We start from the raw sequence: 15,000 nt of genomic DNA on the forward strand, positions 1-15,000 counted from the left end.
GGCTAGTCATAAATGTGTTAGTTTAGTCCTTCTAAAAATGTATCGAGGGAAATTATATAACTGGGCCCATGCAGTTATGCACATCTTGTGCATATACAAGGGGGTGCCGAAAATTCTCAGCCCAACCAAGAAAAGAATGATGTGAATATGGTTCAATCAATGATCTGAAACATTGTCAAAACATAGAATTTTGTTTCTGCAATTTAACACTTAATGAAGTAAAATAACTCTCTTTTCAGCTACAGTAGCAAAATAGCACTCAGAATTTAGGAAGTTGGTTGCTTGAGCTGCCTTAATTGACATTTATGTACTCAAGTGCACTATACAGCAGTGGCGTACCAAAGGCGAGGCAAGGGGGGGTGGACCGCCCCAGGTGCACGCCCTAGAGGGTGCACAGCCGGTCGGATCCAGAACCTCCCGCACTACTCTACAATGGGACCTGCACCTCAACGTGGCTGCCAGTCCATCCACTCCGACGTACTTATTCCAGAGCAGAGTCGGCAACCACGCAGAAGTGCAAGGAGAAAAGTCCCATGATGACTGCATCTGCCGGCTCTGCTCCAGAAGAAGTAAGTGACGTCGGAGGGGGTGGACCTTGCCACAATTCCCTGCATATGCTGGTCCACCCCCTCTGACATCACTTACTTCTTCCTGAGCAAAGCTGGCAGCTGCAGTCATTGCGGGACCTTGCTTCACTGCATTGGTTTGGAGGAAGAGAGAAAAGAGCATAGAAGGGTGGTGGAGGGAGAGAAAGAGGCCAGGGTGGTATGGAAGGGTGATGGAGGGAGAGAAAGGGGGCAGATGCTGATGGAATTGGTGTGCAGGGAAAGGGGAGAGAGACATAAGGGGGAAGGATACTTGGTGGAATTATGTTGGAGGGAAAGAAAGGGGCAGATGCTGATGGAAGTGGGGGGAAGGGAGAGGAGCGAGTGAAATGCTAGACCAGGGGGTGTGGGAGAGGGAAGGGAAGGAGAGGAGAGACATGCCAGACCATTGGAGGAGGGAAGGGGAAAAGATGGATGCCAGACCAATGATATGGAAGGGGGAGGCATACAGTTTCTGGAAGGAGCATAGAAGGAGAGAATATGCCATATAGAAGGGGCAGAGAGAGGGTAGACAGTGAATGAAAGGAAGAGAGTGACAAGAAGATGAGGAAAGCAGAAACCAGAGAAGACAAATGTAGAAAAATATTTTCTATTTATTTATTTTTTTGCTTTAGGAGACATGCACCGCTGTTTCTGTGGTGTTGCATTGTATGCAGAGTCCAGCTTCTTGGTAGGTTATTTAGATGAGATTGTATTTCTATTTTATCTCCCCTTATACAAAACTGTAGAGTGTTTTTTAGCATCTGAGCTGTTACCACCGTGTAAAAACCTCACTAAAGTTTTGTAAAAGGGGGAGGGGTTAGTTTGTGATTACATATTCCATACTAGGCAAAAGTGTTTTCTACGTTCTGTGTGTTTGAAAGACATGGTTTTCTGTTAGGATTGACTGTGCAGGATTGATCTGTACTAGTCCAGCTTGTTTAGTTTTACAATGGGTGTATTGATGTTGTACTGCTCACTGCAGTATATAAGATGCTGCCTTTTCCTAGATATACTTTTGTGTGACGTGTGGATTGTTACTAAAAAATCATGTTTATCATACAGACGGGAGGGTGGGGGGTCGGGGGGAGGGAGTAAAAAAATGATGGGCCCCTGGTGTCACATATGCTAGGTATGCCACTGCTATACAGTTTTCTATAAAGTGGCATGTAAGTGGAGCATGGTACTCTCCCCTCCCTTCTTCCCTTCCCTTTTGTTTTATTTTCTATCACAATGTAGTTATTCAACTTCCCCCTCCCCTACTTCCTCCCTTCTGTTCAAGTATCCCCCTTCTTAAATTTTATTTACAATACCATTACTTGGTGTGTTATCTCCTTTTTTATTTATCTCTACATTGTAAACCGCTTAGGTATTCTTTGATAAATGGTATATCAAAAGACAAATAAACTTAGAAACTTAGACTATGGGTATATCACCAAGTGGAACATGCAACTTATAGAATACTATCAGTTGCATGCATTCCATAGTGCACCCAGACATCAACTTATGGCAGTAATCGACCTGGTATAAGAAGTCTCACATAAAGGCTGGTGTGTCCAAGAGGCTTTGTACTAATATTCTATGAAGGCTTAGGCCTGCCCAGATAGGGTTATATACTTGGTGCTCAGTGCATCCCATTCTGGTACTTACTTCGAGATGCCAAGTTACAGAATTGCCCCATCACCTACAATTTGTTTATTTACCTTTATTTGTTAGATAAAACAGAAGTAATCAGAATCTTGACTAGAAAGTAACTCAGGGAGGATTCATTAAAGTTTACTTCATGTTAATGCTAATCTATAACTATTTAAAACACCACTAAAATTTCAACTGACAAACCATCCAACTTTATTTTTCCAGCCCTTAATGAACCAACTATAGATTATGGGTTCCAGAGGTTGCAAAAAGTTATTCCTCGACATCCAGGTGATCCAGAAAGGTTACCAAAGGTCAGTAGCATGCAAAATCTTATAACTGTGCCTATCAGTTTTATTTAAGGCTTTTTTTTGTATAAAAATGATAATTATTAAGCTTACACCATAATTTTTGTGCCTAGCAGTTTCCTCCTACTTCTTTTGGATCTCTTGCTCAACTGGAGCCAATCCTAGAATCCAGAAGCATAACTCTTTATTTGTAGCTACCTAACTGTTTCCCCTTATTTTATAATCCCTCTCAATTCATCTGGCCTAGCTATCTCAACAATGAACCTGCTTAGGGCCATCACTTTGACTTCCCAAGCTTGTCCTGGGTACTGTGCAGCCATTCTGACTTTCAGTATATAAGAGCATAAGAATAGCCTTACTGTGTCAGACCAATGGTCCATCAAACCCAGTAGCCCGTTCTCACGGTGGCCAATCCAGTTCCCTAGTACCTGGCCAAAACCCAAGGAGTAGCAATATGTCATGCTACCGATCCAGGTCAAACAGTGGCTTCCCCCATATCTTTCTCAATAACAGACTATGATGAGTCGCTAGTCAGTTTCTTATGCTGATAACTTATTTAGCAATACATAAATTGTCACCACAATATATGTCAGAGGCAATCGAATATCAGGCTTCGCTCCCAATGGAGACTGAGTTATACCGTCAAGAAAAGAGTTGAGGATGCAAACCATGAGGGTTGCGACCTTTTAACATGTAGGTCCAGCAGAATGGAATAAACTCCCGGGCTACATATGTCAGCAAGGGAGTTTGATCGCATTTAAACATTTGTTAAAACATCATTTGTTTTGTCAGATTAAATATGAGTGCTAAGGGAAAAGAAATTGTATTTTTTGGACTTGAATTTACAATAGATATAAAGAGGTAGGTGGTAGGTAACAGTGGCATTGGAGTGAGTATTCTATAAGAGGATAGGATGATTTGTCTTTTGACACATAATAATTATTATGTGTCTGGGTTATTTAGATGAGGTTGTATTTGTATGGTTATGCATTTTTAATGTGCATTTTATTATGTATGTGTTTTTGGAACCCAATCTGTATAAAGCGGGATACAAATAAAACCATAAATAATAATAATAACTTTATTCTTATATACCACCAGAGCTTAGCAGTTCTAGGCGGTTTACAACAAGGGAAAGCTGGACATCAGCAAATATATACAAGTCATAAAAGATACATGATTATAATTAATAAAAACAATAGAAAACTTAGGTTACGAATCTGATTGTCTAAAAGAATAATAAGATAAGACACCTGGCATAATTTTACCGAACTAGTCATTCATTATGGCTTCCTGAAATGAGAGAATTCTATCAAGAAATCTCTTAAAACAACAAGATTATATGATAAGATATGCAAATAGATGAACTCTATGTGTAGGCTTTTTGGAATGGGAAACAAGGAGAAATGGGAAACAAGGTAACCTGGAGACATACCAAAAATTGATTTAAAACAGATACAGACAAATTTTAATAAGGCTCTGGCCTCCATCGGCAACATTGAGGACATCCTGAAAACCCAACTAGCTCTGGGGTTCCCAGAACCCCTTTGGGAAGCCCTGCCTTACAAAAAATGACATAAACTGATAGAAAAGAGGCTACTTATTCTATTGCAAATCCCATGTTATGGAACAAGTTGCCTGTACATTTATGTATATGCATTGAAGTTCTTTGTTTAGAAACATTGAGGACCTTATCACATTTTACAAGCTTTTGATAAGGGAACCAAAAGCATTGAACCAAAACTTTTGAAAGCATTGATTTTATGTTAAATGGGTTACCTAACTGTGTATGTGTTGTGTTTTAATTTATATATATAATTTTAAACTATGTATGCGTATTGTAATCTGCTTAGGTTTTAGACAGACTAAAGATGAATAAAGTAAATTAGAAAAAAAAAAAAATCTATTCCATAAAGAGGATGCCTTTTTATGTGCCACAAATGCATATTTATCTGGAGCCTATTCTATAAAATTGGTACCACCTTTCCTTTATAGAATACTAACATAGCAGTGTAAATATATGTGTTCAATTTAGGCATAACCACTTATACCAGCTATAGAACTGGAGTAAATGTTTGCGCCTAGCTTTAAATTATATAGCATCAGATGTCATCAGAATCTTAGGTGCCATATCGGATTATACAGTAGAATATTCCAGAAAGAAATAAAACATGTTATTTAGGAAATATGTTTTGCAATGCTAATCCAATGTTTGTCTAATAATAAATTTTGAAATGTAATTCCCTGGAAATGTCCATAAGCACATAAGAATTGCCGCTGCTGGGTCAGACCAGTGGTCCATCAAGCCCAGCAGTCCGCTCCCACAGCAGCCCCCAGGTCAAAGGAACTTGTCTAACTTTGTCTTGAATCCCTGGAGGGTGTTTTCCCCTATAACAGCCTTCAGAAGTATGTTCCAATTCTCCACCACCCTCTGGGTGAAGAAGAACTTCCTTATGTTTGTACGGAATCTGTCCCCTTTTAACTTTAGAGAGTGCCCTCTCGTTCTCCCTACCTTGGATAGGGTGAACAACCTGTCTTTATCTACTAAGTCTATTCCCTTCAGTATCTTGAATGTTTCTATCATGTACCCTCTCAGTCTCCTCTTTTCAAGGGAGAAGAGGCCCAGTTTCTCTAATCTCTCACTGTACGTAAACTCCTCCAGCTCCTTTACCATTTTAGTCGCTCTTCTCTGGACCCTTTCGAGTAGTACCGTGTCCTTCTTCATGTACAGTGACCAGTGCTGGATGCAGTATTCCAGGTGAGGGCATACCATGGCCCAGTACAGCGGCATGATAACCTTCTCCTATCTGTTCGTGATCCCCTTCTTAATCATTCCTAGCATTCTGTTTGCCCTTTTCGCTGCCGCCGCACATTGTACGGATGGCTTTATCGACTTGTCAGCCAGTACTCTCAAGTCTCTTTCTTGGGGGGTCTCTCCAAGTACTCCAAGTACTGCCCCAGACATCCTGAATTCATGTATAAGATTTTTGTTACCGACATGCATCACCTTACACTTATTCACGTTGAACCTCATTTGCCATGTCGCCTAGAACTGAAAGGTTAAGGTCGAATAAAAGTCAATAAATGCAATGTAATGTAATTTAGGTGCCATCTAACCAGAATATTGGCATCTACGTGCTTATTTATTTATTGAGATTTATTTAATTGCACCCAAGGCGGTATAATTCAACATAAAACTTACAATTTTATTAACAGCATAACAGTAGTAAAAAGATCAAATACAAACATAAATACAATGAATGAGGTAGAGTTAAAATTAATAGACTACAATAAAACCTTCCTCTACAATGTGTTGTAACTTTATTTCCCTTTATGTAACAGTGTAACCTTCCTCTACAACAGGGGTGTCAAACTCAGGCCCACGGGCCAAATTTGGCCCACAGGGTAATTAAATTTGGCCCACGAGAAAATACCCTGTTCCTTCCCTCCTTCCATCTCATTGTCTACTATCTCTCTCCTGGCTTCCCGGTCTCACCTTCAAAGCAGCCTGCAGAGGATCACCGGTCGGCTGTAGCGATCCTAGCAGACTGCCGTAGCCTCCAACAGCAGTTCCCTCTGCCATGGTCCCGTCCGTCATAAGAGGGGTGAGGCCACGGAGGCCGATGGCAGCCTGCTAGGATCACTACAGCCAACCGGCGATCCTCTGCAGGCTGCTTTGAAGGTGAGACCAGGAAGCCAGAGGATGAGAAAAAAAGGGGAAAACATGCAGGCATTCGGAGGTGGGGGCAGGCCCTGGTAACTGTTGTAGAAGTACATGGAGGGAGGGAAAGAGGGGGTTTAAAGAGACATGCATATGCCAGATTGAGGGTGGGGGGGAGAGGAAAAATAATGGGTCTAAAAACAAAGGAGAGGGAGAGAGATGGTGGACAATGTGATGGAGGGAGGGAACAGAAAGGGAGAGAAGTTGGACACAAGGGATGGTGTGGAGGGGGGATTGAGATACTGGATAGGAGGGTAGTTAGGAAGAGAAAGGGAGAGATGGTAGACCCTAGGGTGGTGGGGAAGGAGGGAAAGATGCTGGTTGAAAGAGTAGTTGAGAAAAGGAGAGATGCTGGATCTGGGAATGGAGTTGAAACAAAAAGCAAAGATGCCAGACCTCAGGAGGAGGAAAGGGATGGAAGGGGAGGACAGAGATGGAAGATGGCTGGTTAGCACGGAAAAAGAAGGAAACGACAAATGGGCAGGAGACCCTGGCAAGCAAGTTATCAGAAGACAACCAGAGCCTAGGACCAACATAATTTGAATAATGACCAGACAACAAAAGGTTAAAAAAAATAATTTTATTTTCTGTTTTGTGATTACAATATGTCAGATTTGAAATGTGTTTCCTGCCAGAGCTTGTGTTAATAATAATTACAGTTTATATACTGCAGGACCGTGAAGTTCTATGCGGTTTACAATGATTAGAAAGATGCTACAGATTGAGTGGAATTTATATAGTTGGAGATTAGCAAGCGTGAACTAGGACCTAAAAGAGAGAGGAAAAGTCTTTTTTATTTATTTTGTTTACATCACAGAGCCGGCGTGGGGTTGGAGAGGTTGTAACCCTATACTTCTACTAAGACTAAGGGGTCCTTTTGTTAAGATGTGCATTTAGCGTGTGCTAATTTTTAGCGCACGCTAAATCGGTTAGCATACCTTAATAAAATGACCCCTAAGTATCTTAATAAAACATTTGTTCCGCAGCTTAGCCTATGTTTTAGATTTCGGCCTCTTATGTGATTGAGTTTGATACCCCTGCTCTACGATGTGATGTAGCCTTTTCCCCTTGAGACTGCATGGGCTTCTTATCTTGTAAATCGCTTTAAACCTGTACTGGATAAGTGCATTTAAGAAATCCTAATTAGATTAGATATAATACATGCTAAAAGGGAGATATAATACTTATGAAGCATCAGTCAGAATGAGCACAAATCAGGACATTCAAATAATATAGATATGACGCAAATACGTTTCTATAATACAGCTTATCCTATAGCCAAGAGGTCAAATACAGATATTAGATGGGGACAATATGGGTAGTACAGAGTGCTTTGGGATAAACAGATGGGAAGATAAACTCAAGGCAAGTTGCTTATACAGTTAAACAAAGTATCAGTTAACAGATTTAGTTAATATGTGTGGCAAGCTAGTCCTGTTGCAGAATGAGTGTATAGTTAATCACCCTATGTATTAAAAGTTTGGGTGAAGAGCCAGGCTTTCTCCTGCTTCCTGAAGTAGAGGTATTCTGGAGTTAGACATAGCCTCTCTGGGAGTAAATTCCAGAGCGTGTGGACCACTCCTGAAAAAAGGTTTGCTGGCAGGTATCAAATTGTAATATAAAATACAATGAGAGCAAGCATGTAAAATATAATCTTTTTTTTTTTAAATTTGGATTTAATACATTTACAATATCATAAAAATATCAAGGAAAAAAAGGTTTCCATACAAGTTTTCAATACAACAGAATAATACAAAAAACAATCCTTTACAAACCCACTAAAAGGGGAAACATATTGCTTATAACAACTAAGTTTTAAGGGGAAACAAGGAAATGGGTTGAGTTCCAATGAACCCAAATCATTCCCAACTAAATTAGGACATTGGACATTCCTACCAAATTTCTCATCAATAAATGAAAAAAAAATATATATATATATATATAATCTTATTATTCATACCTCACACACCCAGGGCATTACTCAAAATTTCTTTCATGCCCTTACTGGGGTGGTGCATTCATTATGAGTCTGCCATGAATGATATCTTGAGCTACTTCATAAATCTTAGGCTGTATCAAAAACAGTTGTGCGCATAGTATATGTAAGAAGAAGCACTTAACTCAAGCCCGACGGTTACCCAACCGTTTCAACATTAGGTTTCCTCAGGGGCTGTGCCGATTCCTTAACAAAATTCTTCCTACCACACCACAACAGCCTTCAAGAATGCATATAATTTGTTTAATGGAAACTTTGCCGAAGCATCTTTCTACTGCTTGCCAGCTTGGTTTCCATTAAACAAATTATATGCATTCTTGATGCGAAGGCTTTTGTGGTGCGGTATGAAGAATTTTTATTAAGGAAGCGGCAAGGCCCCTGAGGAAACCTAATGGTGAAACATTTGGGTAACCGTTGGGCTTGAGTTAAGTGCTTCTTCTTACATATACTATGCGCACAACTGTTTTTTATACAGCTTAAGATTTATGAAGTAGCTCAAGATATCAATCATGGCAGACCAATGATGAATGCACCACCCCAGTAAGGACACAAAAGAAATTTTGAGTAATGCCCTGGGTGTGTGAGGTCTGAGTAATAAGATTACATTGTACGTTTGTTCTCATTGTTTTTTTATATTCCTATTGAACTTTGAGTGAACACAAGATTTTCATTAGAGATTATTGAGGTATCAAATTGTCCAGTTTCTTTTGAAGAGGGTACAGGTATTGACCTCAGAGGTCTTGACTGTGTATAAAGGGCTATCTTGTTCTTTAAGTATTTGCACACATACACACATATAGAAACAGAGAAAATGAAGGCAGATAAAGACCATATGGCCTATCCAGTTTGGTCATACATAACCTTCCAGATCAAATGTGTTTGTCCCCAGTTTTCTTGATTTCATATAAAGTCTTCAACTTCACCACCTCTATCAGGAAGCCAGCTTTCTGATCATTTATTTGTATTTTTGGTGCTTAAATGATGGCACCCTCTTTATGGAATTACCTCATTAGGATATAATTTTATGATGCCTGTGTGAAATATCCAGCAAGCTACCTATTTAGGGATCAATAATGAGCCAGCAGCAGTCAGCAATTTTTAATCTACACACTTCATGGGCTGAACTGAGCCTGGATATTCAACACTATATCCAGCTTTTGGCATTGAATATCCAGGTATGTGCGGTCGCCCAAAAGTTAGCTGAATACTGGCCAATATTCAAACCAATGTCTGGCTAGCTCAGGCGCTTTGACTAGCCAATATTCAATATCAGTGGTTATCCAGCTCTGCAAGTTTAACTGGACAGATTAAACCCCTTTGAATATTGGACTCATAGGATCAGATTCTGGAAATGGCACCCAATGTAAGATCATACACCAAAGAATGGAGATGTCCAAAGAAGACTGGTGAACTCAGATATATTTCATAAAAATCCTTTATTTCTTCAAAACAGTGATTCAATGACTCAACATGTACATGTTTCGGCCAAAATGGCCTGCCTCAGGAGTTCGGAAGCGTCGAGCAAATGTTCTGACCTGCAGCGCTGTGTCCGGGCATCGGGGATCTCTGCTCACTGAAGCCGACGGCCACAGGTACCGTGCTCACTTTTCTGCTCTTTGCTTCCAGTCGGGTTTCCAGAGCCCGGCTGGAAGCAAAGAGCAGAAAAGTGAGCGGTTGATAGGAAAAGAATGAAGCTCTTGAAGAGAACATAAGAATAGCCTTATTGGGTCAGACCAATGGTCCATCAAGCCCAGCATCCTGTTCTCACGGTGGCCAATCCAGATCACTAGTATCTGGCCAAAACCCAAGGAGTCAGGGATATATGAGCAAATTTTTTTGTTTTAGTGAAAAGATGTCCCATATCATGCTGAATAAGTTATATGGAACATATAGAGCAGTGGTTCCCAACCCTGTCCTGGAGGACCACCAGTCAGTCAGGTTTTCAGGATAGCCCTAATGAATATGGATGGAGCAGATTTGCATGCCTGTCACTTCCATTATATTCAAATCTCTCTCATGCATATTCATTAGGGTTATCCCAAAAGTGCAACTGGCTGGTGGTTCTCCAGGACAGAGTTTGGAACCACTGATATTGAGTACTGAGGAAAGCCATGGTATGAAGACTTACAGTAGTGAAGTTTGTTGTTAGGTGCCATTGACTTGTGCTGAAGTCCTAGCAACTTGATGAATTGCGGATCTAAAAAGAAAATGGTTTTGTGCAAGTCTGGAAAGATCCTCCAGCTTTATCCTTATGGTTGTTTTCAACATGTCCAGCCATCTGATTGCAGGTCACTGCCTGGTTCCTTCGATCTTCCAAATCATGATGTCCTTCTCCAGTGAACTCTCTCTTCTGATGGTGTGACCAAAACAAGACAGTCATAACTTCATCATTTGGGCTTCGAGTGACAAAGCCGGTTTGATCTCTTCCAGAATAGATTTGTTAGTTCTTCTGGCAGTCCATAACATGCCTAAAATCCTTCTCCAGCACCCAAACTCAAATGAGTCAATCTTCTTTCTGTCTTGTTTTCGTAGTGTCCAGCTTTCGCATCCGTAACTGACCACTGAGAAAATGAATGCATGGATAAGTCTGATCTTTATTTGGAGTGTTTGTAGTGAAGTCTACTAAGTAGTAAACAAAAGCCAAGGGTCTTTGAATTTAAAGTGAAGTAAGCTTTTATGGAACATATATGGCTGAGTGCAACATACAATGATTTCAGAATAGAACAGCTTTGGGATTCATAGGTGAGATGATAATCTATGTTAAATCTCAAAACATATACAGTTATAGAGAAGAATGGGACAACTCTTTATTGAAGGATAAAAAGAAAAAGATATAGGTGTCATTGTTGATGATATGTTGAAACCCTCTGCTCAGTGTGCAGCAACAGCAAAGAAAGCAAATATAATGTTAGGAATTATTAGAAAAGGAATAGAAAACAAAAATGAGAATGTTAGTCCTTTATATCACTCTATGGTGCGTCCACACCTTGAATACTGTGTGTAAATTTGGTCACTGCATCTCTAAAAAGATATAGCAGAATTAGAAAGGGTACAGAGAAGGTGAATGAAAATGAAAATGATAAAAGGGATGGGTTGACTTCCCTATGATAAAAGGCTAAAGCAGCTAGAATTCTTCAGTTTAGAGAATTCACGTCTGAAGAGAGATATGATAGAGGTATATTAAATAGTGAGTGGAATTGAACGGGCAGACATGAATTGCATATGTACTCTACGACTAGGGGCAGGCAATTTAAAACAAACTGGAGAAAATATTTTTTCACTCAAAGAGTGATTAAACTCTGGAATTCATTGCCAGAGAATGTGGTAAAAGCAGTTAGCTTAGCAGGGTTCAGAAAAGGTTTCTTTATTTATTGATTTATTGATTTATTTATTAGGATTTATTTACCACCATTTTGAAGGAAAACAATTCTTGGAATACAGCAAGAATAAGTCAAACATAAGCAACAGACAATTACAGCAGTAAAAATATTCAAATTACAATAAAAGTATGGTATAGCATGCTACATTGCAATGTCAATATAATATATGGTAAAACATTTTATTAAATAAAGGGTATAAGCAAAGATGGCGTAAGAAAATGAGGTGACTAATTTAAAGAAGTTGCATATGAGATCTGAATGGTGCTTGGGTAGGAGTGGATAAACATGTCCTGCTATAGTATGTGCAATTGATGTGTCTTGCAAGTTAGTTACTTCTTCCATTAAAGGCCTGGTATAGATAATTTCTTAAAATAAAAGTCCATAAGTTATTATTAAGATAGACTTGGGAAAATTCACTTCTTATTTAGGATAAGAATCATAAAATCTGCTTTACTCTTTTAGGATCTTGTCAGGTACTTGGAAACAGGATAATGGACTTGATGGACCTTCGGTCAGTCCCAGTGTGTCATAAAAACATAAGAACATAAGAATTGCCACTGCTGGGTCAGACCAGTGGTCCATCGTGCCCAGCAGTCCGCTCACGCGGCGGCCCCTAGGTCAAAGACCAGTGCTCTAAATGAGCCCAGCCTCACCTGCGTACTTTCCAGGTAAGCAGGAACTTGTCCAACTTTGTCTTGAATCCCTGGAGAGTGTTTTCCCTTACGACAGACTCCGGAAGAGCGTTCCAGTTTTCTACCACTCTCTGTGTGAAGAAGAAATTCCTTACGTTTGTATGGAATCTATCCCCTTTCAACTTTAGTGAGTGCCCTCTCGTTCTCCCTTCCTTGGAGAGGGTGAACAACCTGTCTTTATCTACTAAGTCTATTCCCTTCAGTATCTTGAATGTTTCGATCATGTCCCCTCTCAATCTCTTCTTTTCAAGGGAGAAGAGTCCCAGTTTCTCCTCCAGCCCCTTAACCATTTCAGTCGTTCTTCTCTGGACCCTTTCGAGAAGTACCTTGTCCTTCTTCATGTACGGCGACCAGTGCTGGAAGCCAGGTGAGGGCGCACCATGGCCTGGTACAGCGGCATGATAACCTTCTCCAATCTGTTCGTGATCCCCTTCTTGATCATTCCTAGCATTCTGTTCACCCTTTTCGCCGCCACAGCACATTGTGCAGATGGCTTCATGGACTTGTTGATTAGAACTCCCAAGTCCCTTTCCTGGGAGGTCTCACCAAGTACCGCCCGGACATCCTGTATTCGTGCATGAGATTTTTGTTAACGACATGCATCACTTTACACTTATCCACATTGAACCTCATCTGCCAAAGCTTATGTTCTTATATGAGATGGCAGGAAGTGGAAGCTATCAAGAAGGCCATGCATTTAGAAGCGTTTAAGACAATCCCATATTGAGAAAGCCATAGTATGATCTTCTTAAGCTTTTAATCAACGGGGAGAGATCAAGGGAATTCTGATTGGTGATATAAATGAAATAACTGTTGTCTGCACAAAAAGCATAATTTATGCAAAGGCTTTGTATAGCAGTAGCAAGCACAGCTAAAAAAAAAGATTAACTAGAATCCAAGTCAAAATATTGCCATTATTGACCCCCAGAGGAAGCATATGGGTTTTCAAGCAAGAAGTCCCCAAACAGACTTCTTTTGTACAACTGGTCCAGTATCTGGAAAACCAGAAAAGAACATTATCTCCACTACCCACTTATTAGAGCTGATGTAAAGAAGATGCCTATGTTTATTTTGATAATACGAATATAGCCTTTTCAGGGCACAGGTGAAAGTGGTTCACAAATCTATAAAACCAAATCGAAAATAAGATAAAGAGTTTGTAATAGGACTACAAGCACAGTCAAACTAAACAAAACAGAGGAGGAAACAGAAAGAAATCATATTTTAGTTCAGGCAGATGACCAGATTTAAATTGCTGAATCCACTCTTGGCTTCTTAATGCCATTTGAAATAAAAGTGTCTTTAGGGCAGACTTACATTTCTTAAAAGATAATTCAGCCCATAATGAAAGGGGAAGCTCATTCAAAAGGAATGGAGTTAAAAAATAAAAGGCCACACTAAAATCAAGGAAGATGATAGTAGAAACAGGTTTAAATTCAATATTAAGATGTAGCTTATTCATCATGGTGGTATTCAGTGCAATGGGCAAGTCAAAACCTGCAATGTATTTGTTTTCTCAAATAAAGAGATTAGCTGAAGTTCTCCAAGGTCAAGCAGGAATAATATTTTCACATGTCAGTGACACCATCCACGGAACCCGGTATGGACACTGCCAATATAATTAGTTTGGTGGACTTCGGTACAAACCAAACATCTCATCTGAAACTATTCCTTAGTCATTCATAAATAGAATCAATTAAATACATTCATCTTAATTAGATGCTTCAAAAGGGAACTCCCTACATGACATCATGTTTCACCGGAAGGCTGTTTCAGGGCTTATTCCCTTATACTGCATACAGGTCATCTTCTAGTCAGAAGGCATCCTTAGGTGTGGGAAGGCACCTTTACATAGGTGTCACTAGGTGTCTAATCTAATCTAGTCTTCGATTTATATATCGGGTCATCTCCCAGCGGAGCTCGACTCAATTTACAAGTAATTAAAGACCAGCAAAATAAACAACCAAACAAGAGCATAAGAGAAAATAAGTGTTGTAGAGCAATCAATTTGTTGAATCTTTAGGTAAATTGTTTAAGTATTGTGTACATAATAAAGTTTTTAGGCCTTTACGAAAGTGTTGTAACTGACCTATCATTCTGACAGTCAGGAAGCCCATTCCACATTTCTACCAGTTTATAAGCGAAAGATTGACTTCCTTTGAAGGAAGGGAACAGTAGTTTATATCTCTGTGTATTCCTCAAATGGCAAGATCTAAGGGTATTCTAGTATAAAGGGACCAAAGGGCCAAATATTCCATAAAGAAGCTTAAAAATGATGCAGGCACATTTAAACTGGATCCTAAAATGGATTGGGAGCCAATGAAGCTTTCTTAACAGAGGTGTCCTAAGAGTTTGGTGCCAAAGTGACATTGCCACTTACCATACTAATTAAGCCAATTAAAAAATAAAAGTTGTGCGCAGATCTCAAACTTATGCATTGCTAGGTGATGTCAATTAGGGAACCTAACAGTGCCTAATGCAGGTGCCATTTATAGAATTACCCAGCTAGAGTTGAAGAGGATGGTCTAGTGTGTTAGCCCTTGGAGGAATCAAAGGCTGCAAGGTGAGAGGGTATAAACAACTTACCTGGGAAGGTGAGGAAGGGTGTAGAACAGCCTGGAAACAATAACAGGGATGTTTGCTTGTTCATGCATGTGTGAGAGAAATCTTTATTGAATATGGTT

At 39.8% G+C, this 15,000-nt stretch overlaps 1 protein-coding gene across 8 annotated transcripts in view; it reads left to right on the top strand.

Annotated features, from left to right (window-relative positions):
* EBF3 (EBF transcription factor 3) overlaps positions 1–15,000 on the top strand; it is a 443,966-nt gene that overhangs the window by 385,121 nt on the left and 43,845 nt on the right. For all 8 annotated transcript variants that reach the window (XM_033943611.1, XM_033943614.1, XM_033943616.1 and 5 more), the window contains one exon: positions 2,445–2,533. In XM_033943611.1, coding sequence (XP_033799502.1) covers positions 2,445–2,533 — 89 coding nt within the window. The remainder of the gene's footprint in view (positions 1–2,444; positions 2,534–15,000) is intronic.

Source organism: Geotrypetes seraphini, chromosome 4, assembly GCF_902459505.1.
Source record: "Geotrypetes seraphini chromosome 4, aGeoSer1.1, whole genome shotgun sequence".
Classification (NCBI taxonomy): domain Eukaryota; kingdom Metazoa; phylum Chordata; class Amphibia; order Gymnophiona; family Dermophiidae; genus Geotrypetes; species Geotrypetes seraphini.